The 25,014-nt window shown below is 40.8% G+C and overlaps 1 protein-coding gene across 1 annotated transcript in view; it reads right to left on the reverse strand.

The window, feature by feature from the left end:
- ST8SIA6 (ST8 alpha-N-acetyl-neuraminide alpha-2,8-sialyltransferase 6) overlaps nucleotides 1-25,014 on the reverse strand; it is a 124,894-nt gene that overhangs the window by 17,752 nt on the left and 82,128 nt on the right. The window contains exon 4 of the mRNA XM_032163368.2: nucleotides 24,280-24,366. Within this exon, the coding sequence (XP_032019259.1) occupies nucleotides 24,280-24,366 (87 nt within the window). The remainder of the gene's footprint in view (nucleotides 1-24,279; nucleotides 24,367-25,014) is intronic.

A 25,014-nucleotide genomic window follows, 5' to 3' on the forward strand; every position in this document is an offset into this window, starting at 1 on the left:
TCTCCTACCTCAGTCTCCCGAGTAGCTGGGACTACAGTCGTGCACCGACATGTCCGGCGTATGTTTTGTATTTTTAGTAGAAATGGGGTTTTACCACGTTGAGCAGGCTGGTCTCGAACTTCTGACCTCAAGTGATTTACCCGCCCCAGCCTCCCAAAATGCTGGAATTACAGGCCTGAGCCACCGCACCAGGCCTTTTTCTGAAATTATATATTTTAAATATCGTATAAGATTTCCAAACCTATAGGAAAGTTAAACGAACTGGAAAATAAGCACTTGAATAACCAGCAGCTAGATTTGACAATTAACTTTTCACTATATTTCCTTATTGTGTATCTGTCTATTAATCCAGTTTTATAGTTATACTTGTTACAATTCAAAGTAAATTATAGATCTGAGTGTATGTCACCTTCAAACACTTCCTATCTCCAGACCCTACGCCAAGCCCCAGAAGACACTTTTTTGATGATTTTTCACCACAAATTCGTTTTTCCTGTTCTAGTACATGAACAGAATTATATCACATGTATGCTTTTTTTTTTTTTTTTTTGAGATGGAGTCTCACTATGTCACCCAGGTTGAAGTGCAGTGGCCAGATCTCAGCTCACTGCAACCTCCACCTCCCAGGTTCAAGTGATTCTCCTGCTTCAGCCTCCCGAGTAGCTGGGATTACAGGCGCCCGCCACCATACCCAACTAATTTTTATATTTTTAGTAGAGACGGGGTTTCACCATGTTGGCCAGGCTCCTCTTGAACTCCTGACCTTAGGTGATCTGCCACCCTCGGCCTCCAAAAGTGCTGGGATTACACATGCGGGCCACCATGCCTGGCCCACATGTGTGCTTTTATGTAAGACTTCTTTCACTCAGCCTAAATGTGTTTTGAGATTCATATGTGCTATCATATGACATGGTTTGGGTCTGTGTCCTCATCCAAACCTCATGACGAATTGTAATCCCGTGTTGGAGGAGGGGCCTGGTGGGAGGTGACTGGATCATGGGGGTGGATTTCCCTCTAGCTGTTCTCATGACAGTGACTGAGTTCTCACGAGATCTGGTTGTTTTAAAGTGTGTAGCACCTCCCCCTTCTCTCTCTTCCTCCTGCTCCGGCCATTTAAGATGTGACTGCCTCTTCTTTGTCTTCCGCCATGATTATAAGTTTCCTGAGGCCTCCCCAGCCATGATTCCTGTGCAGCCTGCAGAACCATGAGCCAATTAAATCTCTTTTCCTTATTAATTACCCCATCTCAGGTATTTATTTAGAGCAGTGCAAGAACAGACTAATACATCTTGTGTAGCAGCAGATTGTTCTTTATTGCTGGAGTAGTATTCCATGGTATGGATGTACCAGAGTTGGTTTAGCCATCCCCCTTGCAACTTTTGAAGATCTCACTATCAAAAATCAACATTCAATCATTCAACCCCAAAGCACTAGTTATAATCTCCCAGGAAAAATATCAGAATTATAATCGAAGATGTCACAGGCTAAGGGGATTTTCCAGCTTTTGTGTGCAGTGGCGGAGTGATAAGCATATGCTCTTGTCACTTTCCAGCTCATCCATGTGACAGAGAGTAAGAGCCAGTGTTGGTATAAAGCTGCGCTGCTTACAACAAACAAAACAAAATGGAATTTTTATCTCTATTACGCTATTTCCCATCACCCCTAAAGTCAGAGTCAGTTCTGATCTTGGGTGACTCTAAAGTCAACTAGACATGTTCACAATAATGGGTACAGCTGTTGCTCCCTTGTTGGGTAAAAAGAAGAGAATACATTAAGAAATGGAGGACACTGTGAGTATTCATCAGAAATCCTGCCATTTCCATGACATCTCAGTTGTCTATAATGTAAGGTTTCACCTTCCATGGCAGTAAATATCCCCACCAGATTAGTAGACACAAGGCTTAACCCGGTAAAACACTGTACACTTTTGCCATTACCCCCACCCGATTTCCACAGCACACAAGGAGGCAGAAAATACTATCATTCCTTTTTTTTTTTTTTTTTTTTTGAGACTGAGTTTTGCTCTTCCCGTCCAGGCTGGAGTGCAACGGCACAATCTCAGCTCACCACAACCTCCGCCTCCCGGGTTCAGGTGATTCTCCTGCCTCAGCCTCCCAAGTAGCTGGGATTACAGGCATGCGCCACCACACCTGACTAATTTTGTATTTTTAGTAGAGAAGGGGTTTCTCCATGTTGGTCAGGCTGGTCTCGAACTCCCGACCTCAGGTGATCTGCCCGCCTCGGCCTCCCAAAGTGTTGGGATTACAGGAGTGAGCCACCGTGCCCGGCTATTATTCCCATTTTAAAGATGAGAAAATTGGGGTTGAGATAGGGTAAGTTATATGACCAAAGCATACGGTTTGTAAACAACTCAAACCTTTGTGTTTTGACATTCACTTCTCTACAGTTTACACTAGAGTGTGTTGTAATTGGGGAAACATCATTATCTAAGCCTCTTCCCCTTGGATGCTTCCCAAAATGGTACCACCATAGCATAGGTAATTGTTCCCAAAGTAATGCTGGTAGCATCTTGCTGAAAACCTACCTAGACTCGATTCAAAGGGTACCATACAATGTACATATAAATGCTTCAAAGCCTGTATAACTGAGACATTTGAGGCTCTCCTTTTACGTGGAAGATGTATAAGCTGCCCTACGGGAGCAGGATTATCAGGTGACCCGAACAATGTGCCCTAAAATAAATTGAAAAGAAGCCTCTGGCTTGATAAGAGTCTAACCCTTGCTGCGTTCTACCTTCAGCAATTTCCTCCATGCAACCCAGGTTCAAAAGAGAATACACTGCTCATCCATGTGGCATCCCCCAAAGAAAGAATTGAGACTTTCTGTACTGCACCGAGTTCTAGAATTCAGGAGAGTTCATACACTTTGAAAAATGCTTAACTTTCAAGGAGTAGGTTGATTCTGGGAGAATCTGACTTAATGCTTTTCACCTGGATCTATAAAGATAAAATCGAAAATCTGCAAAATCACCTTTGCATCCAGATGTCAAATCATCTTTGCATTACAAATTCCTTTTGAGAAAGGGATCTTTATTAAAATTGTAAAAATTCCTTTTTTTTTTTTCACTGTAGGTGCTATTTTCTTTCTCTGTTTCTTTTGTTTGTTTGTTTTTATTTGTTTCAAGTCTCAGGTCAGAATTCTTCTTCAGTTCTAAATGCAGTGCTTCCTGGATTTCCATGAAGTGTTAACAACTACTTAAGGCTTACAGTTCACAGACCGAGGCTAACGACCTGAAGGCGCAAACCCATGGCTCCCAGGCACCTCTTCTGTTTATTAAACTCTGAGCCTCTCTAATCAGATGTGAAAAAGTTCCCATAAGGTAGAGGCTGCAGGCGCTTTCCGGGTATTGATAAAGAGCTACCTTTCCAGAATTCATTCTCTGTGATTCTAATGAGGGTCCTAGGAAAAAGAGTTTTAAAATGTAAGCACAGCAGAAAGTCAAAGGATTTATTTACCATCCAAACCATTTCTAAAACGCCACATTTCTTTCTCTTCACGAAAACATAACATACATAGGCCAACGATCCAGCACTTGCCTCTCTCCTGTTGATTCCCCCTTTTTTGCCTCTCTTCTTGCCTCATGTGACATGTAATTCATGGATTGACCAATAATAACAATAACCAACATTTAGTGCATTCTCACTGCATGCTAAATATTTTACGTAGATCATTTCACTTAAACCCTACAATAGACCTACAAAATAGATACAATTAATATTCTCATTTTACAGATGAGGATAACTTAGGATCATAAAGTTAAGAAGGTCACATATGACACATTCATTCACTCATTCATATTTATTTAGCACCTATTAAATATTGAGCTCTATGAGAAGTGCTGGCTACACATTGGTCAATAAATTAAGCATTGTCTCTGCCTTTATAGTGTTTGTGATCCAGTAGGAAAGAAAATAAAAATGTTTAGAAAGATGACTTGTAAGGCAGTAAGTAGCAAAGCAAAGATTCAAACCCAGAATTCAAACTACTCCTCTGAAAGCCACTGCCAGGGCTTGCACTGCAAAGAAGTGTTAAATACAGTGAGTTCTAAGTTTCTCTTCAAAGAATCAGTATGTCGGTACGTTCAGATCTTTGTTCTCCATTTTAAAGTTTAACTTCCTCGTTCTCTTCGTCTCCTTGCCCCTAGTTTCAGTAAACAACCTTCCCACCAGTTCTAATCAGTAGTTCACATCTGTTCCCCTGGTCACCTGCTCCGTCCTGGGTCACTCCTGGTCACCTGCTCCATCTTGAGTCACCCCTGATCACCTGCTCCGTCCTGAGTCACCCCTGGTCACCTGCTCTGTCCTGAGTCACCCCTGGTCACCTGCTCTGACCTGTGTCACCTTTAGTCACCTGTTCCGTAACTGTCTTTCCTGCCAAAACTGCTCACCCCGCCACTCTGGCTCATACCCCTGCTCTCTTTAAAACAGCCAATCGGAATTAGCTTAGACTGTGCGGTCCAACCCTAGCCAATAGGGGAATGTCACAGCAGTAGGAGCTACCTGTGTCAGGGATAAGAACCCCTTCCCCTCCCTTGTTCAGGTGTGCTCTCGCCATTGCTCCCTTCATGAGACACACCCTTCTGTGGAAGTAAAATTGCCTTGCTGAGAAAATTTATGTTGGAGTGCTATTTTTTTTGCAGCACCAAAAATTTATTTCCAACAAAACCATGGTGTGCAATGGGGGAAATTAAAATGTTCTTATCTGAGCCACTGTATCTTACAACCCAAAATATTTTTCTAGATTTCTCAAGTTCATATTTGGAAGAACTTCTTTAACAAACAATAAAAGAGCTTTCTGGGCTCAAGGGGCCTTTCCATTGCTGTCACGTAGTGTAGAAGACCCACCCCCTGCACCCCAGCTGCCCAGCCTCCACACACAGTCTTCATGTCCCAGTGACTGCTCTAGACTTTGCAGGAGTCTGTGTGTTTGCCTGTGGGCTTGTGTTGTGCAGCTATGGGAGGCAAGGCCTGGAGAAGGTGAAAGAGAAAGAATAATTTGGTGTTACAGGTTGAGAACAAGTCATCTCTGGTTAGAGGCCATTGAAGGCAAGAAGATTTACAGGCTTTCACTTGACTTTCTAGAACCCAGCAGGGTGCATTGGCTTTCCAAAATTCAAGTGTGATCTGAAATTGTATATTTAAAGGAATCATGGCTACAAAGGGAAGAGAGAGATACATACTACTCTATAATGTTCAAAACCACGCCTAGTGTGCTTGGGTCTGTTGTGGAAGCTTACTTTCAAAGGCAATTGACAAACCAGGGCCTGTCTGTAGGGAACAGATTGAAATCCATGGTAGGTGAAGAACTAATAACATCCCAGCTGGGGAAGAGCAGATTCGGGGGATTCAACAGCTCTTTTCAAACATTTTAAGGACCATAAGGTAAAGGAATAATTAGATTTAACTTCTGTAGCTTCAAGATATAGAACGAGGACTGATACGGAGTGAATGCTTGTGTCTCCCCAAAATAAATATGTTGAAACCCAAAGCCCCAGTGTGATGGTATTAGGAGGTGAGGTCTTTGGGAAGTGATTAGGGTCATGAAGGTGGAGCTCTGATGAATGTGAGGTTAGAGTAAGAAGCTGGGGCCGGGTGCAGTGGCTTATGCCTGTAATTCCAGCACTTTGGGAGGCCGAGGTGGGCAGATCACAAGGTTTAAGAGTTCGAGACCAGCCTGGCCAACAAGGTGAAACCCTGACGTCTACTAAAAATACAAAAAATTAGCCAGGTGTGGTGGCAGGCACCTGTAATCCCAGCTACTTGGGAGGCTGAAGCAAGAGAATCACTTGAACCTAGGAGGCAGAGGTTGCAGTAAGTGGAGACCACACTACTGCACTCCAGCCTGGGCAACAGAGCAAGACTCCATGTCAAAAAAAAAAGAAAGAAAAAAAAAAAAGAAGAAGCTGGCTGTCTATAACCCAGCAGAGGGCCCTCACCAGAGCTTGCCAGAACCATGCTGGCATCCTGATCTTATACTTCACAGCCTCCAGAACTGTGAGAAATAAATGTGAGTTGTTAAAGCCACCCTGTCTATGGCATTTGGTGATAGCAGCTCAAGCTGACTGAGACAAAGACCGATACATAGAGCAATTCAGCCCACATTCACTGAGCAGCCAGCAGCGATGTCCATGGCCCAAGGTTGTGGTATTACAATTTGCAAAGTATTAACTACAAATATGAATAAAACATGGATGGGCCTTGCCCTCTGGAAGCTTAAGTGTATTAAGAGAGACAGACACAAAGCATCACTGGCATTTAAGTATCATTTCACTATAATATGAGGCTATGAGAGTGGCACAGGGGAGGGGCACTTAACCAATCTGGGAGTTAGGGGAGGTTTTGTGATGGAGCTGTTAACACAGAACCCAGCGCACAGGAGGCACTTGATCAATATTTCCTCATTGAATGAATAAACTTGTGTTTGAAGATAATTCTTTGGGTCATATAGGATGGATAGCAGTGGAAGGAGATCAGAGGGAGGAAAGCCAGCTGGGACATGGCTGCGAGGTTTTTACTAGAGTCACCTAATTAAAGATTAAAAGGGCCTACATGAAACAAGTAATTTTAAAGTTGAAAAGAGGAGGAAGGAGACTTGAGATGTATTTAGTAGGTGGAAAGAACAGCCTGGGCACAGTGGCTCATGCCTCTAATCCCAGCACTTTTGGAGGCCAAGGCAGATGGATCACAAGTTCAGAAGTTTGAGACCAGCCTGGCCAACATGGTGAAACCCCCTCTCTACTAAAAATACAAAAATCAGCCGCGTGTGGTGGCAGGTACCTGTAGTCCCAGCTGCTCAGGAGGCTGAGGTGGGAGGGTCGCTTGAGCCCAGGAGACGGAGGCTGCAGTGAGCTGAGATCGCGCCACCATGCTCCAGCCTGGGCGACAGAGACACCCTCTCAAAAAATAAAAATAAATAAGAATGACAAAGGCAGCAGGGCGTTATGATAATGGCTCGATATGAGATGCTCTTCTTGGTCTTCCCCTAAACCTCAGTACTCCCAGAGGAAAGCATTCTTTTCACAAATATTCATCAAGGGCATCCCGGGTGCCTTGCACTGTGCTGGGCTCTGGGGATATGCCAAGGAATGACCCAGACCCCCAGCCTGTCCTCTTCTTGCTCCTGGGACAGCACAATGTAGATGAGAAGCAGAAGGTGGAAGAAGCCTCTGAACAAGGTAACAAAGATGAACAATGGTTGTTAACTATGGTCCAGAAAGAAAGGTCAGCAAGATAAGGGAATCTTTTCTCTACAAAGGGTCACTGAACCACAGGAAGAAAAATCAATAGGTGGTTGTGCAAGCAAAGAACAATTTGATTACCACTTAGGGAGCCATAGAAAATATTGTATTCATAAGCTCATAAATGTTTGAAAAGGGAATAGAAAACTATTTAATGAGCTCAGAAAATGGTTTCTAAATTTCAGCTCTGATGTTATTGGTACCTGCAGAAGAGAGGCGGAGAGGTTAAAGAGAAAGAGCAAACTAAGACTGCAGAAACCAAGGGAAAAAAAGAAGAAGAAACAGGTGAACATTGCACGAAACAGAGGAGGAAAGAAAAGTAATGGACACATGAAATAAAACACAGAAATAGAGCCCTGAGAAAAACAGAAGAGATGAAGACAGAAGGCAAAAGACAGTCACCCACAGAAATCAAGGATATAGAGACACATGAAATAGACAGATAGAAATGCAAATACGTGATCACAGAGGAGCAGGTTTACACAGGCAGAACATTCCACAGAAAGTGCCAGGAAAGAGAGATGCCAGACAGTGGCTCAGATAGGAGTGTAAAACAGGGAAACGTGTGTTTGAAGCTCATGTCTATAGATGCATAAATAATAATAATAAATACATGCATGGCTTTTACTGTCTCAAGCACTCTTCCAAGCACTTTATATATTATTTAATCCTTAAAAGAGCCTTATGAGGGAAGCACTATTATCATCACTGTTGTTGTCCCCATTTTTCAGATGTAGAAGCTGGGTCACAGTGGTGAAGTTACTTGCCTGAGGTCACACAGCTAGCTACTGACATGACTGAGACTTGGACACAGGCAGTCTAGTCTTAATAGCTGTGTGCTCTTAATACTACCCTATATCCCTCTAATTGTTGTCTAATATATGCACAAATAAACCATGGCAAAGATGCGCAGAGGGGGGAAAAGTCAAGAAGAAAGCCCACACAGTCACTGTCACAAGACATGAATAAACTCTGTTGTATTAGTAAGTTTTCACGCTGCTAATAAAGACATACCAGAGACTGGGTAATTTATAAAGAAAGGAAGTTTAATGGATTCACAGTTCCACATGGCTGGGGAGGCCTCCCAGTCCTGGCAGAGGGCAAGGAGGAGCAAAGCCACATCTCACATGGGGGCAGGCAAAGAAAGAATGAGAGCCAAGTGAAACCACTTGGGTCTCTTTTCTTGTAAAACCATCAGATCTCATGAGATTTATTCTCTACCATGAGAACAGTATGGGGGAAACCACCCCAGTGATTCAATTATCTCCCACTGGGTCCCTCCCACAACATATGGGCATTAGGGGAGCTACAATTCAAGATGAGATTTGAGTGAGGACACAGCCAAACCACATCATCTGTCCTTCATGGGAAAATATCTACATCTTCGGAAATTTTGGAAATTGTGACTAAATATTCTTAAGCTGTGCTGAATGTTCACAGCTATATGCATAATAAAAGAGGGAAACAGTGTCCAAATCCCTCCCTCGCAAGGGCCAGGGGAGACCCAGCCTGATACAGGTTAAGGGGCTGCAGGTTGGAAACTGGAGTGCGTGGAGTCAAGGCTAAGGGTGAAAATCCCTGCCCAGGCAACAGATTGCTTGGGGCTGGGTGAACCAAGACAAACTCCTGCCAAAAAGATAGGATGGAAATACTCAGAAGAACAAATATAATTCACGTGGACATGAGTGGATAAACAAATCAAGCACTTACTACTATTCTTACTACTAGGAATGTAACAGAAAAAAAGACAGAGAATATCCCATGGAGAACTCTTAGCTAGTGGGAGACAGACAACAGCAAACAATTAGAACATGGTGCCGTCTGTCTACACTGCAACAGGAGGAGGAGGAGGGAAGAGCTGGGCTAGGCCAGGCCTACTATATGCCTCTGAGGCTTCACAGAAGGAGCTGGGAGGGGTGAGACTGCAGCACAAAGGCCCACTTCCTCTTGTGACAACAGTGGACCTTTGAGACTGAGATGCCTGCAACACTTCAGGTGCTGCTCTGAGTGGGACAATCCACTCCCTAATCTTGTGTTTATATTTTGCTTGTTCCGTAATTAAAGCAAAGTACAAGCAAGTTTGGCTGAGTCCAAATCCACAATCATGCAAGCCCAAGGAACTGGGCCAGCCACGGCGTCAAGAGCACACTGGAAGGTACCCAAGCCACCCAAAGTTTGGGGACTCAGCTCCCCAGAAGACACAAAACTTAAGCTGAAAACTTAAACAGAACTAGCCAGGTGAGGCAGGAGAAGGAGATGGAGGGGTAAAGACTGAGAAGCAGGAAGGAGGGAATGTGAAAGCCTGGAGAAGAGAGAGAGAGAGCATAGAATGTGCAAAATTCTGAAAGAAATCCTGTGTGTCTTGGCAGATGGAGAACTAGGTGGAGAATGCTGGAGAACTGTAGCAAGAGTCTTACAGGCATGACAAAATCAACAATGTGGCTTTCTTCTATGGGAAAAGGCAAAGCATTGAAGGTTCTTAGTTATGGAAGTGACACATGGGATATACATTTTAGGATGTGCACCCTGGCTTCAGTGAGGATAGATTAGTGGGTCTGCAAAAAGATCCCACTAATCAGTTAGAAGGATAGGCAATGACCCAGTGTTGCAGTGGCCACCATCAACTCTTTCTCTCCCTACATGCACGTGACAAGAAATGAAAGCTAAAATTCCTCCACTTGAATCGGGGCTGGCCTTAGAAAGTACTTGAACCAGTAGAATGCAGCAGAAGAAGTGACATTCTGGGATTTCCAATGCTAGGTCATAAAAAGTGTTGTGGCTTCTACCGGGATCTCTTGGAACGTTCATTCTCTGGACACTTCCCCAAGGAAACCAGCCATTCCCCCAAGGAATTGAGCCTTCTTGAGCTGCAAGAAGCTCAAGTCACATATGGAGGCTCCTTTGAAGATCCTTTAGATGGCAGCTCTAGCTGAATTCCTAGTAAGCAGTCAATGGTAACTTAACTGACAGGTGAGTGTCACATCTTGGATGTCCAAATCAGGCGAGCTCTCAGATGACTCCAGTGGACTGCAACCCTATGGAAGCCCTCCATTAAGAGTTGCCTGCGCTGGGTGTGGTGGCTCACATCTGTAATCCCAACACTTTGCTGAGGTGGCAGGATCGCTTGAGCCCAGGAGTTGCCCAGGCAACATAGGGAAACCCCATCTTTACAACAATTTCAAAAATTAGCTGGGCTTAGTGACGTGCTCCTGTAGTCCCAGCTACTCAGGAGGCTGAGGCAGGAGGATTGCTTGATCACAGGAGGTCAAGGTTGCAGTGAGCTGTGATGGTGCCACTGCACACGAGTATGGGTGACAGAGTGAGATCCTGTCTCAAAAACAGTAACAACAACAACAAAAGAATTCCCTAGCTGAGCCCAGGCAGCCCACGGAACTGAGAGAGAATATGAAATCACTGTTTTAAGCCATCAGTTTGGGGGCAGTTTACTATGCAGCAATAGATAACCAACATGCCAGTTAAGAGAGAACAATAGCTATGTATGTCTGGGCTCTCCAGAAAAATGGAATCAACAGTCTATCTATCATCTATCTATTTATCCTATCTATCTATGTATGTATCTATGTATCTTTGTATCTATGTATGTATCTATCTATCTATCGAGACTTAAGAATTGGTCTACACAATTGCAAGGGCTAGCACATCTAAAATGTGTAGGGTAAGCCTGCAGGTTGGACATCCAGGAAGGAGTTGATTCTGCAGTCTTGAAGCAGAACAACCTCTTCTCTAGGACACCTCAGTTTTTTGCTCTTAAGGCCTTTAATTGATTGGGATGAGACCCACCCACATCATCAACAGTTAAGTGCCTTTACTTAATGTCAATTGATTGTTGACATTAACCACATCTACAAAATACCTCACAGCAACACTTAGATTAGCATTTGATTAAATAACTGGGTACTATAGCCTAGCCAAGTAGACACATAAAATTAGCCATCCCAGTAACCCAGACCAGAGATGGGTGGTGAGATTGCAAAAAGATAGATTTAAAATATATTTAGGGTGTGAGACGTTAGCAAAAGTTTGGCGACGGACTAGAAATGGGCACTGAAGGAGAAGACGGCAAGGACCACGCAGGAGTTTCTGATTCAGGCCACAGGGAGAAGGATGCTGACTTCTCTGACACACAGAGTAGCGTAAATGAGAGGGGAGAGGGCAATGATGATAATGAAGGTGGTGACGTGTTGTGGTTTTATTTCATGCTAAGACTTGTAAAGAAAAAAAAATGGGATCACGTTGCAGAATCGGAGTGAGATTGTGAAAAAGCAGGACTGTGAAATCTTTGGAAAGAAGTAAGGTGGGCACCCATCTGGCTGCCTTCAGGTGACTTTGCAGTGAGCATAAAGCTGTGACAGAAGTGACTTGCAAGGATCCCCCCGGGGGTCTAATTGCATGAGTGTCCTTTGTCTGCCAAAGCGGGTGGATCATGAGGTCAGGAGATCGAGACCATCCTGGCTAACACAGTGAAACCCTGTCTCTACTAAAAATACAAAAAATTAGCTGGGCGTGGTGGCACGCACCTGTAGTCCCAGCTACTCAGGAGGCTGAGGCAGGAGAATCGCTTGAACCCGGGAGAAGGAGGTTGCAGTGAGCCGAGATTGCACCGCTACACTCCAGCCTGGGCGACAGGGTGACGTCTCAAAAAAAAGAAAAAACAGCCGATTGTGAATTGCTAAGTGTGAAAAACACAAGTTCTAAAAATACAAAATCAACAGTTAAGGTGACTGTTAAGAATTCAGAATATATTTTAGTTTGCAGACAAAAAAAATCTAGGTCACTGCCATTATTGTTCAACGTGTGAAGAAGAGAATGTAAAGAAACCAATTTTTGTTGACGGATTATAAACTTTTATTTAGTTAGATATTTTTAGGGAAGGAAAAGGGAAGAGTAGGAAACTTTTTTTTTGTCTTTTTTGCAGACGTTGTCTGGCAACATATTGAGAGCCTGAATTAACAGTGAATCCTATGAAAACAGTTTTGTAATTATAATGCTGAATCAGTCTTATGTGTAATTACACCAATATGCTACTCTGTGAAACATTTCTTATGGGAAATGTTCCTGGTATACTTTGTATTTATGCCACTGTCTTTTATAAAAGGTGTCATTATTTCACGAACTTCAATTTACCAGACCAAGTCCTAACTGTAGGCTTCGGCGAGGGTCAGTAGTGCAGGTGTATTTCAAGGAGCTTCGTCTGTGCTCTGAGAAACTGTGTCTTGCACAGGTGGAGAAACAGGTAGGCAGGTCAGTTTTGCTCATGGCCATTTAGTGAGCCGGGTTCACATACATAAACGGGCCCGAAGTGCTCCCAGAAAGCCAGCGCACATCTTAGGCATTGTTTTGGGACACCTCCTACGGCTAGCTGTGGAATTCATCATCTTCCGCTTTTTAGCTTCAGCCCTACACTCAGCTTCTGTTTTTGCCTGGCCTCTGGGAACTGCTTTTGGCTTCTGGATCCCTTCCAAATCCTAACTTTTCATCTATGCCCTTAGGCTTCACCTGGCAGAATCTCAAATAAGAATGATCCCTTCCTACCCTGGGTTCGCCAGCCCTTATTTAGCCCTAGTCAAGGGTTAAGTAATCTGGGGGCGGGGTGGGAAGCGTAACTCTTGGCTCTGCCTGTTGTCGGAGCTGATTAATTTTCAGGGAATTCAGAGTGATTCCTGATTAGACCTCAGAGCACGTGGTTTGACCGGCCATCTGGAAAGGGAGGGACGAGCCGCAGACAGTTCATATAAAGGTAAATCCTTTTCTACGGAAAATAATGCACAGAAAGACGATAACCTAGAAAGTTGAAGTTTAATACTTTCTGCTTGGTGTGACCTACTTTCCATCATGAAGAGACCAAAGAAAGTTCAAACATAACGAACTGAACAGGAAGAGTTGGTCCTTACCAAGCACGTGGTATAATCCATATGAAATGATGACAAAAGCAAAACTGGGGTTTGTAAATGTTTACACATCCCCCTAGGCAGAGGACTGGAACAGAAACTATTATAGCGTTATTGCGCCATCATAGACTTGCTGTATTTATTGCAGATACCAAGAGTTTAAACTCGTTAGTAAATATTAATTGTAAGCCAGAAAAATGATATTAAACTGGAAATAATCAGAATAGCTACCATGTGCTGAGATTCTAATATATAACAGACTCTGTACTGAGCATTTGACATATTGAATATTCATAAAAACTCACAGAGGTAAGTATTGTCTTCATTTTACTGACAAAGACACTGGCTAGGAAAAGTGGCTTAGCCTAATAAGAATAAAGACATAAAGACGTTGCCATCAATAACCAGCAGCAAAGGTAAAATGGTGCCTTTAAGATGTTCTAGTAGGAACTCATTCACTTACAGGAGAGACCAAATTTAAAAGAAAATGAAAGATGAGGGATAACAAACAAGAAACATCAATAATAAAATGCCTGAAACAAACAAGACACATGGAGTCAACTTAAAGCTGAGCCTAGAAACCAGACTGTACTCCCCAACCCTTTCCAACTCCTAGTTCCTATAGTGAGTCTTGACCTATTTTCTGAACCACCTAGAAAGAGCCTTTGTTCCTCCTGATGTATTCCATAAAACACATGACTCAAATTAACCAGGTCTGTAAATTAAATAAACACACACACACATGCACACACAAATGAAAATTTATTAATTGTGGCTCACGTAATGAAGGTGAATTTCAGGATAATACGTCAGCAATGACTTAATCAGGTTGTCCAGGGAAGGCTTCCCTGAGGAGGGGATAACTGGTTCTAAACTGGTTGGGGCAGGGGTGGAAGTGGTTGGAGCGATGTGGCCAAAGTCCATAGTCCCTCCAGTTATTGGGCAAGAAGTAGATGAGAAGGATTCATCATGGTTCATGGTGGTTCATGGTGGCCAGTTTGAAGGTCATGGAATAAGTAGAAGGTACTATGAGAGAGTGGGTATAGACAACTCCTGCCAGGATTTGGCTGCATCGTGGAGGACAAAGCATCTTTGAGTATTTAAGAAATGAAACAAAAAATTAGATCGAGATGGCATGCTGACATACTGTGATTTTAGAATCGACGGGCTCGCAATGAGTGCTTGCTTCACACTAAAGTAGTTTATGTTATTAAGAAAGCAATGATCTAGCCCCAGCTACTCAGGAGGCTGAGGCGGGAGGATCGTTTGAGCCCAGGAGTTCAAGACCAGCCTGGGCCATGTAGTGAGACCCTATCTCAACAAAACAAAACAAAACAAAAATGATCTAAGAAATCCAGTGATTTAAGGATTCCAAAGGCAGGGAAACATTCCATTTCAGCCCCAATAGATTGAAGGAAAATTAAGAGCTTCAAATAGACACCCCCCCCGCTTTTTTTAGCAACACATCTATACCTCAGTTAAAATAGGGTTGTCTATTGATTGAAGGAAAATTAAGAGCTTCAAATAGACACCCCCCCTTTTTTTTTTAGCAATACATCTATACCTCAGTTAAGATAGGGTTGTCTATTGAACTAGCCAGTTGGTACATTGGGAAAAATCCCAGTAACCTACAGGGGAGCTGTCTGTAGTCTGCGTGATCATTAGGCTGACACCACACTGACAGGTAAGATACGGCCATTGACAGTCATCCCTGCTTCACGTTAATCCGTGACACTGATCTCAGAGTAGAGTTTGATCTTCAAACTCATGGCTCCCTCAAAATATTGGGAAGGTGGCATGACCTGTACATTTAGAATCGGAAAGTCAGACATCAGTGATTGCCCCTTAATGAATCTAGTGAGATAAATAATGGAAGACATGGTATTCAGAAAAGCCAAGAATATTATAAGACCTCAACAACTGGAGAAGCCTCATGTCATCATCTGGCCACTTTTCCCTTTCCCTGAAACTGCTGAGTGTTTCCTGCCCCCACCCCAGCATCTCTCTTCTAATTGCTCTACTGGGCTTCTCAGTCCAAGTCTTCATCACTTCACACCCGGCCCAGTGCAGAAGAGGCCACCTGTGCTACCTATCCTGCACAAGTCTACTGCACTAATCATTTTTTCATGTGATGGCAGAGGGGGCAATGGATATCAAGAATTCCAAGACTAGATATCCAGTTCCTTCATTTACTAGTGATGACAGCTTGGAAAATTCACCTAAACTCTGAACCTCTACCTCTTCATTTGTTAAATGGGGTTAAAAAAAAAACGTTAAATTTCTTCCAGGATAGAAGTAAAAAAAAATTGTAGTACTGTAACTAGGACATCTATATTTAACCTTCATTTTACGTTAAATTATTCCACCATCACATATTAGATGAAACCCAAACTCCTAGGGCCCCACATAACATGACAGCTAAAGAAAGAAAATGAATAAATACCCAAAGGAAATGAAATCAATATGTTAAAAAGATATCTACACTCCCACGTTTACTACAGCATGATTCACAATAGCCAAGATGTAGAATCAGCCTAAGTGTCCATCAATGGTTGAATGCATAAATAAAATGTGGTATATCTACACAGTGGAATAGTATACAGCCTTAAAAAATGAGGAAATTCTGTCATTTGCAGACAACAAGAATAAACCTGGAGGACATTATGCTAAGTGAACTAGGCTAGGCACAGAAAGACAAATACTGCATAATCTCACTTACATGTGGAATCTAAGAAAGTTGAACTTATAGAAGTACAGAGTAGAATGGTGGTTACAAGAGGTTGGGAGGAGATGATGGTCTAAGGATACAAAGTTTCAGTTGGGCAGAAAGAATACATTTTTCAAGATCTATTGCACAACATGGTGACCATAGTTCCTAATAATGTATTGCATATTTCAAAATTGCTAAAAGAGTAGATTTTAAATGTTCTCACTACAAAAAAAAATGTTAAGCATGTGAGCTGATGGATATGTTAATTAGCTTGATATAATTATTCCACAATGTATGCATATATCTAAACACCATATTTTATTCCATAGATACAATATTCATCAATTAAAAATAAATATTTAAATTTAAAAGAATAATAAGTAAAACTCTTCAAAAAGTCCAAATTCAATCAGCAACTCAGATATCTAAGTTTTTCCCTTAACAGCTAATGTGTACCCTGATATTGTTAAGTTTATAAAAGATCAGCTCACATATTTGAGTAGAATGTCAGAACTAATGCAAGGTAAAATGAAATATAAAAGAATATGATGATTAAAGCAAAGGATAGGAAGTCAATTGAAGTATAAACTCATGAGTGAAGGAACAATGTTAAAACACTGGAGAAAGATCTATCTACTTTGATATTGTACCACTGTAAACAATGTCATGTACCAATGAAGACATCGCAAGCAATGTTATAAGGAAAAGAGAATTTGAAACACAAGGCAGCCTAAAAGGGAGCTCATTTGACATGTGAACATAAAAATATATAGCTAATATTGAGTACAACTTGGGAGATAAATTTTGAAGTAGAATTTAGAAGACCAGTGAACCCTATGTGAGTTCCATATACTTTGATGGCAAAGTTTATATTCTGAAGACCAAGGAGAGGAGCTAGTCCCTAAATGTGCAAGAGTTAGTTTCTGTTATTAAATACGGCAGAAGTAATGACATGGTGTGGTTTCTGTTGCTTTTTCTAAATGCACAGGCATGCTGTACGGTAATGACAAATAGAAGACGATATGACAGTATATTAATGCTGAAAAATGGTCTTGATGCAGAGGAAACAAAGAAAAAAGCTTTTTCAATGTGACAACTGACCCAAATCACCTATCATAAAGTACACACATCTTCTTAAATTAAAAAAAATAAAATATGTATTGCTTTCAGCTGTCAATGTAGTCACCCTGTATGAATTGTAAACAGCAAACATTTAGAGGCTTAGAAAAATGAACTTAGTCATGTATTATGGAAAGAAGCCCCTAGCAGAGATGATTTTTGGTTTTCTCCAAGAACTTTGTTCCACAGAACAAAACGCCTGGGACATAATAAGGTTCAATAAATGTTAATTGAATGAAAAAGTGTAAGCTCACAAAACACTTACCAAAATCAAACAATACTGTTGCTTTTGCAGAAATGGTTCAGAAAATAAGTGAAAACTTCGTGGTAAAACTAAGTGTGGTTTTCCAGTTTTGTGATCTAATGCGAAAATTTGATTAACTTACCCCATCTCTTTTCATAATTTATATCCTTTCACAAAGTTAAATCATTAAATGGTATGGTTTGAATAATGTAAATGTCATATAGCTAAAACAGTTAACATAGGTGGTAGATATGCATGTGTATTTTGTTTAACACTATTTTCTTCAAAGCACATAAAAATGAAAGCAACACGGTGACTGTTATTTTAGAAATATCAATGAATCTACAAATACAGCACTGGAATCTTTTCTCACATATCCAACACAAGAAAGACAAAGAAATAACTTTCAAGAAATTTTACTCAAACCTGAGGGGATAATACAAGATTAAATAAAATTGCCACAGTGTAATAGTTATCTGTAACAAAGTAATCAGGCAAGAAATACCTGTTTTACAAGTCATTTGAAAGGTATCTCATTTGCGTGAGTCATAAATGTGTGGGTTGACATAATAGCACTGTTTCCTGCCACTAAGTTTTCAGTAAACATGTGATTGATAATACTCAGTCATCTTGGATTCCAGCTCATCTCTTTGAAACGTGACGATGTCTATAAAAATCAAATGGTATTAGTGGCTCCAAAAGAAATTAAGAAACAAAATAATAGTATCTGTATTTCCGGGCCGGGGGTAGCGGGGGCCGGGGAGGGGGGGGTTGGGGGGAAGAAAGTAAAATAGAAATTAAGCACTGTTACTGTGTACCTATTAGTTTTCTGTAATTGGTTACACAAATGAATATGGTTCTTTTAAGTTAGAAAACTATTCAAGAAAGCTAATGCAGTAATTACCATGCAAGTTACCTAGGGAATCTAAGACTAATTACTGGAGCTCAAAGATCTGCGGGGATAAAACCTGCTTACCAGAAGTTTTCAGAGCTTCACAAAGGCTTCAAGGGTGAAGCAGAAGAAGTGGGGAAGGAGGAGTGGAGGGCGTCTCATATCATGTTTAATTTAAATTTAAGCATCTCAATGTTATTCTCAAATAGCTGAGTGTCATGCTCAAGCAAATGATTATCCATGAGTTTTCTAAAAATCAGAGGGAGAGACTGTGAAGAGGAATAATTTCTTAGACTGAAATACAGGTAGATTTTTCACAAATTATTCTGTGCATTAGCTTGTCCTTGGAGGGAAGGGGGTGGGACCTCTTACAGGAGAATCAATCAAGCTTTTAAAAGCAGAAAAGGCAGACACCTGAACATTGTTGACTCTGTACAGCTACACCTAAAAGAAATTAGATACCAAGAAAGAACAGAGAGCAGGACATCTTCAACTCTTACTTAAATCTCTCTTTAACTGAGTTCAACTGGTATCTCGCAAAATGCAAATTCATAGTGGAAACTTTAGAATCTGCGGTAAATTTCAGGTAAATCTGAGCTAGACTCATGCCTATGCTTGGGATAACCATGCCATCTTGGAAGGTGATGGGATAGGCATCCTGGATAGGCAAGTGAATCCCAAACAGAGTCTCAGGGCCAGAAAGATCCTTAGAAATACATTAGTCCATGTGGAAGGTCCTAGTGAGAATCTGATGAAAGTCACAGATTCCTTTCCCAGAAACATGTACAAAATCTCACAATTTCAAGAGTTTTAGGAAACCACTTTCATGGACTTCAGATTAAGAATCTTCCTAGTTAAGTCTTTCATGTTTCCAGGTAAAAGCTGAAGGAAGTTCGAGACTCAAACGCCCAGCTGCCAAGTTCTCAGACCCCACAATTAAGTGCTGAATGAGTAAAAGCTTAGGAATCTATAAAAAGAGGACAAACCCCCTCGTAGCACAAAAAGAAAGTTAAAATAAAATTGCTGAGAAGATAGACTTGGAGAAGCCCTATGTCTTACAAAAGCCAGATTTAAACTGCAGTTGCTTTTCTTTTTTGAGAGAATTCATTTTCTCTCAGCATTTATATTTTCCCCAGACCAAGGAAAAGGTCTTCTATATCCAGTTGTCCTAAAGTCAGCTCAAACACATCCTGTCCGAGATGCTTTTATCTTCTCAATCCAATTTCTCTTTGAAATCTTTCTATCTGTCCAGTAGCAGCATGAATATTCCAGATGCAAGATTTCTCATTTGACTTTATTTTTCTTCTCCTTCAATGAGAGAACTGGAAGTCAACAAGTAACTAAATCCTACCAAGTCTTCAGTCATAGAGCAATTTATTGGGTACCATCTATGTGATAGGCACTGCAGATACAAAGATAAACAAGATAATGCCATGTCCCCAAAGGGCTCATAGTCAAGCATCTCTCTTGATATTTTCTTAGCTACCATTGATGTTGTAGGTGATCACCATTCTGTAGTTACTTGTCTACAACCAGCCCCTACTTGCACTGATTTTTCTACACGACTCCCTCCCTCCTAATACTCCAACTTGCTTTCATTCATTATGCTGTCTGAATACTTTCCCTAAAACAATAAATTCAATTTATAATTCCTTTGCTAGCAATATTCCTCTTGGGCTCCTGGTATCTACAGAATGTCTGTGGACTTTAATAACCAGATCTCCATGCATCAGACTCTTCCTTGTCTACCTGAAATTATCCTCTTTATCTTGCGTACCTAATAGTACAAGTTCATTGCTCCAGCCCAACTGGCCTTGAAACTTACTGGCCTTTCTTCCTGGCCTCTTCACTCCCAAATTGGTCTCACCCTCCCTTTCCAGCCATCTTCAGAGCTATAGCTCAAGTTCTGCCTCTTTTCACAAAATACTTCAAAAAATTATATCCCACAGTGATCTTGCATTAATATATGACAGTATTTGTCTAAATCACTCATTCTGATATTCAATCATAAATATTCATATTTATATTTCTTGTCTTTCTAAAGTGACTATAAATTCTTTGAGTTCAGTAAGAAAACATTACACTTTTTTATTTACTTTCATGCATCCATTTCTTTAATTTTTTTTTATTGAGGCCCTATTTTGTGTGCAGCACTCTACCAGGCATGAGAAAAGGCTACAGTGCTCTGACTTAGTAAATCTTAAATATTTGTGGCTGAGTGAACTTTACCTTTTTTGACAGCAAGTGACATATTTATTTAAGAAAAATAACTTTTCTACTAAAAATACAAAAAAAAAATTAGCCGGGCGTGGTGGCGGGCGCCTGTAGTCCCAGCTACTCGGAGAGGCTGAGGCAGGAGAATGGCGTGAACCCAGGAGGCGGAGCTTGCAGTGAGCTGAGATCGCGCCACTGCACTCCAGCCTGGGCAATGGAGCGAGACTCCGTCTCAAAAAAAAAAAAAAAAAAAAAAAAGAAAAATAACTTTTAAGCGCTCTCATGGTTAGCTCACACACACAGGAGTCCTGTAATTTTCAAATAATCCCTAGTTGTCAACTGTTGGAAGTTTCAACAATCAGGTTGCAGATGAGTTTAAAATATATTGACTTGTTTGTATTCTTCCAAATTTAATGTAACTTTTGTCATTGCTGCTTAAAAATTACCACGTTTTGAAAACTCACATTCTACTTTTCTTCAATTTGGTCTCTAAGTAAATAAAATAAAATTAAAAATAATTTAGCTACATGACATCTATAATTACAGTGAACATATCTATAATACCAGCTTTATAAACAAGCAAGAGATTCCCCAGACTTGGCCAGCTATATTGGTAAAAATTTAGGAAAGTAGGTGGTTTATTATGATTTAATTGCATAGACTTCTGTTGAGGGTTTCTGTAATTTAGTTTAGAAATAGGCCCATAAAAAGAACATTACGATATAATAAATATTCAAGTCAATAAATAGATGTCTGCATGCCTGTCCTCTTCTCTGACAACAAAGTGTATTATAGCCCCAGATGTTTACTTTTTTTTCTTTTTTGAGGCGGAGTCAGCCTGTCAGCCAGGCTACAGTGCAGTGGTACAATTTAGATCACTGCAACCTCCGCCTCTCAGGTTCAACTGATTCTCCCGCCTCAGTGATTCTTCCAAGAACCTGGGACTACAAGTATGCACCGTTACGCCTAGCTAATTTTTATATTTTTAGTAGAGATGAGGTTTCACCACGTTGGCCAGGCCAGTTTCTAACTCCTGACCTCAAGTGATCCACCCACCTCGGCCTCCCAAAGTACTTGGATTACAGGTATGAACCACTGTGCCTGGCCTAAGATGTTTACTTAAATTGGCCCTGAAGGGATGGATAGGCCATTGGGAATAATTGTCATGGTTACTGATGCATTTTTTTTTTAACGTGGAAATGGTACTAAGGTAAGAATGGCTGTACCCTCCACGGACCAGCCATCTATACGGATTCTATACCTCATAATCTGCAGCAATGACTCTCATACAGCTTTGGCATTTGAAGAGACTGATTTTTGTCCAAAAAAAAAAGGAAGGAAAGGAAGACAAAAGATTTACAGATAATATAGTTATTAAATGGAGCCAGACATTGTGAGTGAAATAGAGATGATTGAAGGCTCTGAATAAGGTTACCTTCCCCCAAGGGAATCCCCAAAAAGGGATTTCCTTTTGCTCCTATCAGGCATCTAAGCTAAGGGCAGATCTAAATCCAGCTCAGGATGGAAATGTTTCAAAGTTGGCCTTCAGTTCTTTTTTTTTTTTTTTTTTTTAGAGACGGAGTCTTGCTCTGTCATGTCACCCAGGCTAGAGGGCAATGGCGCGATCTGCAACCTCTGCCTCCCGAGTTCAAGTGATTCTCCTGCCTCAGCCTCCTGAGTAGTTGTGATTACAAGTGCGTGCCACCACGCCTGGCTAATTTTTTTTTGTTTGTTTGTATTTTTAGTAGAGATGGGGTTCCACCATGCTGGTCAGGCTGCTTTTGATCTCCTGATCTCGTGATCCACCTGCCTCAGCCTCCCGAAGGGCTGGGATTACAGGCGTGAGCCATATGCCCAGCCCCTTCAGTTCTTTTAAAAACTGGTTTTTCCAGGGATTCAAACTTGGCCTTCAGTTCTTTTGAAAAATGGTTTTTCCAGGGATTGCTAGAAGCTCTGCTCGGCTTCTCTGCCTCTCAGCCAAATTTTGCTTTTGTATTCGGCAAGTTCTTTGTGAGAAAAACCAGCCCAAATTGATGGGTTCCCTTCACCTTCTGGGCTTTAGTCCTTTAAATTCTCCCTGCCTTGGTGGCGGGGAGGACCTGCTCCAGTGTCCTCACACAGGTGTTTGGTAGACTTTGTTTTATTTTCATTACTCTCAAGAGGCTTGGTCTGAACCTAACAGCCAGAAGTAAAAGCTCCTATACTCCCTAATTTGATCATTACAGTCATTACCAATCTATCTTTCCAGCTAATTATCTTAGATTGATCCTCAATAGCTCACTACCTGAATCTCTCCCTCTTCTTTTCTTGTCTATTCTGCATATGCAGAAAGGTTTCTCAAAATCAGACTCTGTTATCACTTGTTGACCCTGTGATCATTTAGGTTATGATTTTGCAATTTTCAGTCTCATCTTCCTGCCACCTGGACCTCTCAAATCCAGTCTGAAATAGATTGGGTTTGGCATAAAATGTCCTGGAAATGAAATAGTTAAACAGGAATCCCCTTTCCAGCCTCTCTTCCTAAAATATCAGGTAGGAAAAATGTTTAATGATATCCTGCAGGAAGTCATGATATCCATGTGTCTACCCAGTGGAGGGAAGATATACCCATTTTTAGCTTTGACACCACCAGGAAGGCACTCTTTCACCTATTGGGGGTGGAGCAGAACCCTCCTCACATTGGCAGCAGAATCAAAGGCAGTTGGTCCAATCATACCAGCATATTCTGACTGAAGAAGGAACAGGCAGAGCCACTACATAAGGCAAACAAGAAGAGCTGCCTTCCCACATAAAAAAAGAGAACCATACTGCAGATATTTCTTAGAGTATTTTAGGGGAAAGCAAAGTCTCTTTAGTAATAATTTTTACAAGTTTAATGCTTCAAGTAAACTTTGAAAATAATGAGTAAAGATAAAGACATGTCTCTGAATTGTAATAGGATAAAATAATTTGGCATAGGATGAAATTGGAATGGGATGTACAGGAAAGAATCAGAATGTGGAAAAGAAAGAGGAAGAGGAGGAGGAAAGGAGGAGGGAGAGGAGGAAGGAGGAGGAGAGGAGGGACGAAGGAAGGAAAGAAGGAAGGAAGGAGAAAAAAGAGAAGAAGGAGGAGGAGGAAAGAAGAAGAGGAAGAGGAAAAAGGAGGAGGAAAGAAGGAGAAAGAAGAAAGAAGATGATGAAGAGGAAGAAGGAGGAGGAGGAAAAAGAAAAGAAGCCCCGCCCCCCGAAACAGAAACCAGAGCAATCTAGACCAAGCAAGCACAGAGACAACTGACCTTGATCTATGATATGTGGAGGTATGGGGGTAAGAACTATCAGATAAGTACTGATGCTCCCTCACTGCATATTGCTTTAACAAAGTTTATTTCTGTCTGGATGGGCTACAAGTTTTCCAACTACAGCCCTATAATGGTCAAGTGATAACCTGGTTTTGCCAGTTGACACCTCCTTCCTGGGTTATTACTTAAAGCAACTCATGTCCCTGAATGTCACTTGTGTTAAAAAGTGAATGAGGAAAAACTGGAAGAGTATGCGGAAAACTAAAATTGTTCTAAAGTGATGGGATTATAGATTATGTTTTCCAAACATTCTTTACTACGATGACATTTTATTTACTAAAATAAATAAATACCAAATATAAATGGTACCAAAAAAACACAACATCTTCTAAAATATAACTTAAAAACATAATAAAATCTTTCTTTTGAATTTGGGATTTTTTGTAATTAAAACAGTAACATAATGCAAATTTCTACACAAGAGATGGAGATGGAATGCCCTGTGCCTTATGAGAGGGCCTTAGAATTTAGTCGGCCTCATTGCCAGCTGGGGTTGGTTCTACTTCTCTTTTTAATAACATATTGCCTATTTTTCTACAAAGCAAATGAACAAGACATTTTTAAAATCTCATATTATTTATGAAAAAAATTACCTAAAATTTGCATATTCTTCTGCTTGCCGTTTCCATGGACAACTCTGTATATCTGTGATAATCTGAAGGTAGTCGTTCTCTGAATACCTAAAAATTAAATGTCAATATAATTAGAAAATAATGATCTCATATGTAAGTCTTCTTAGAAGATACTTTTATAATCTACTCACTTTAGTCTATAAATATTTTTTGATATAAGGTGAGGCAGAAATAATTAAAATCATACTCATTTCAAAACACTGAGAAAATACAATTTGTAAATGATTATTATGTTGGTGTAGGGATTTATAATTTGCACATATCATAAGCCAAGTGTAGTATTAGAAACCATGACAACACACCAACTCACATATGTATCTTATGGACATTTCACCTTGGATTGAAATAATTGACAAATAAATATATATTTATAGATGTTTTATAGATGTTTGCCATAAATATGTACTCAATAGATTTTTTCAGACTCTAAGTTCACATATTTACCTTGGAATGTATAGACAAAAATTTCCTCCAAATAATTATCTTAAGTTATAATTTTGAACTGTACATTCAACACCCAGATTGGACTGTTGAGAGAGAAGTTTATTGACATAAAAATCTATAGGTAGAGTGGTATAGTTTGAGAAGCACTGAGCAGGATCCCAGTCCCCGTTAGATCTCTCCCTATCTGAAATTCCACCATTAAGTATTAATTTCTAAATCACAGAATATCCTTTAGTCTTTTTTTTATATTTT

Source organism: Hylobates moloch, unplaced genomic scaffold (assembly GCF_009828535.3).
Source record: "Hylobates moloch isolate HMO894 unplaced genomic scaffold, HMol_V3 SCAFFOLD_2, whole genome shotgun sequence".
Classification (NCBI taxonomy): domain Eukaryota; kingdom Metazoa; phylum Chordata; class Mammalia; order Primates; family Hylobatidae; genus Hylobates; species Hylobates moloch.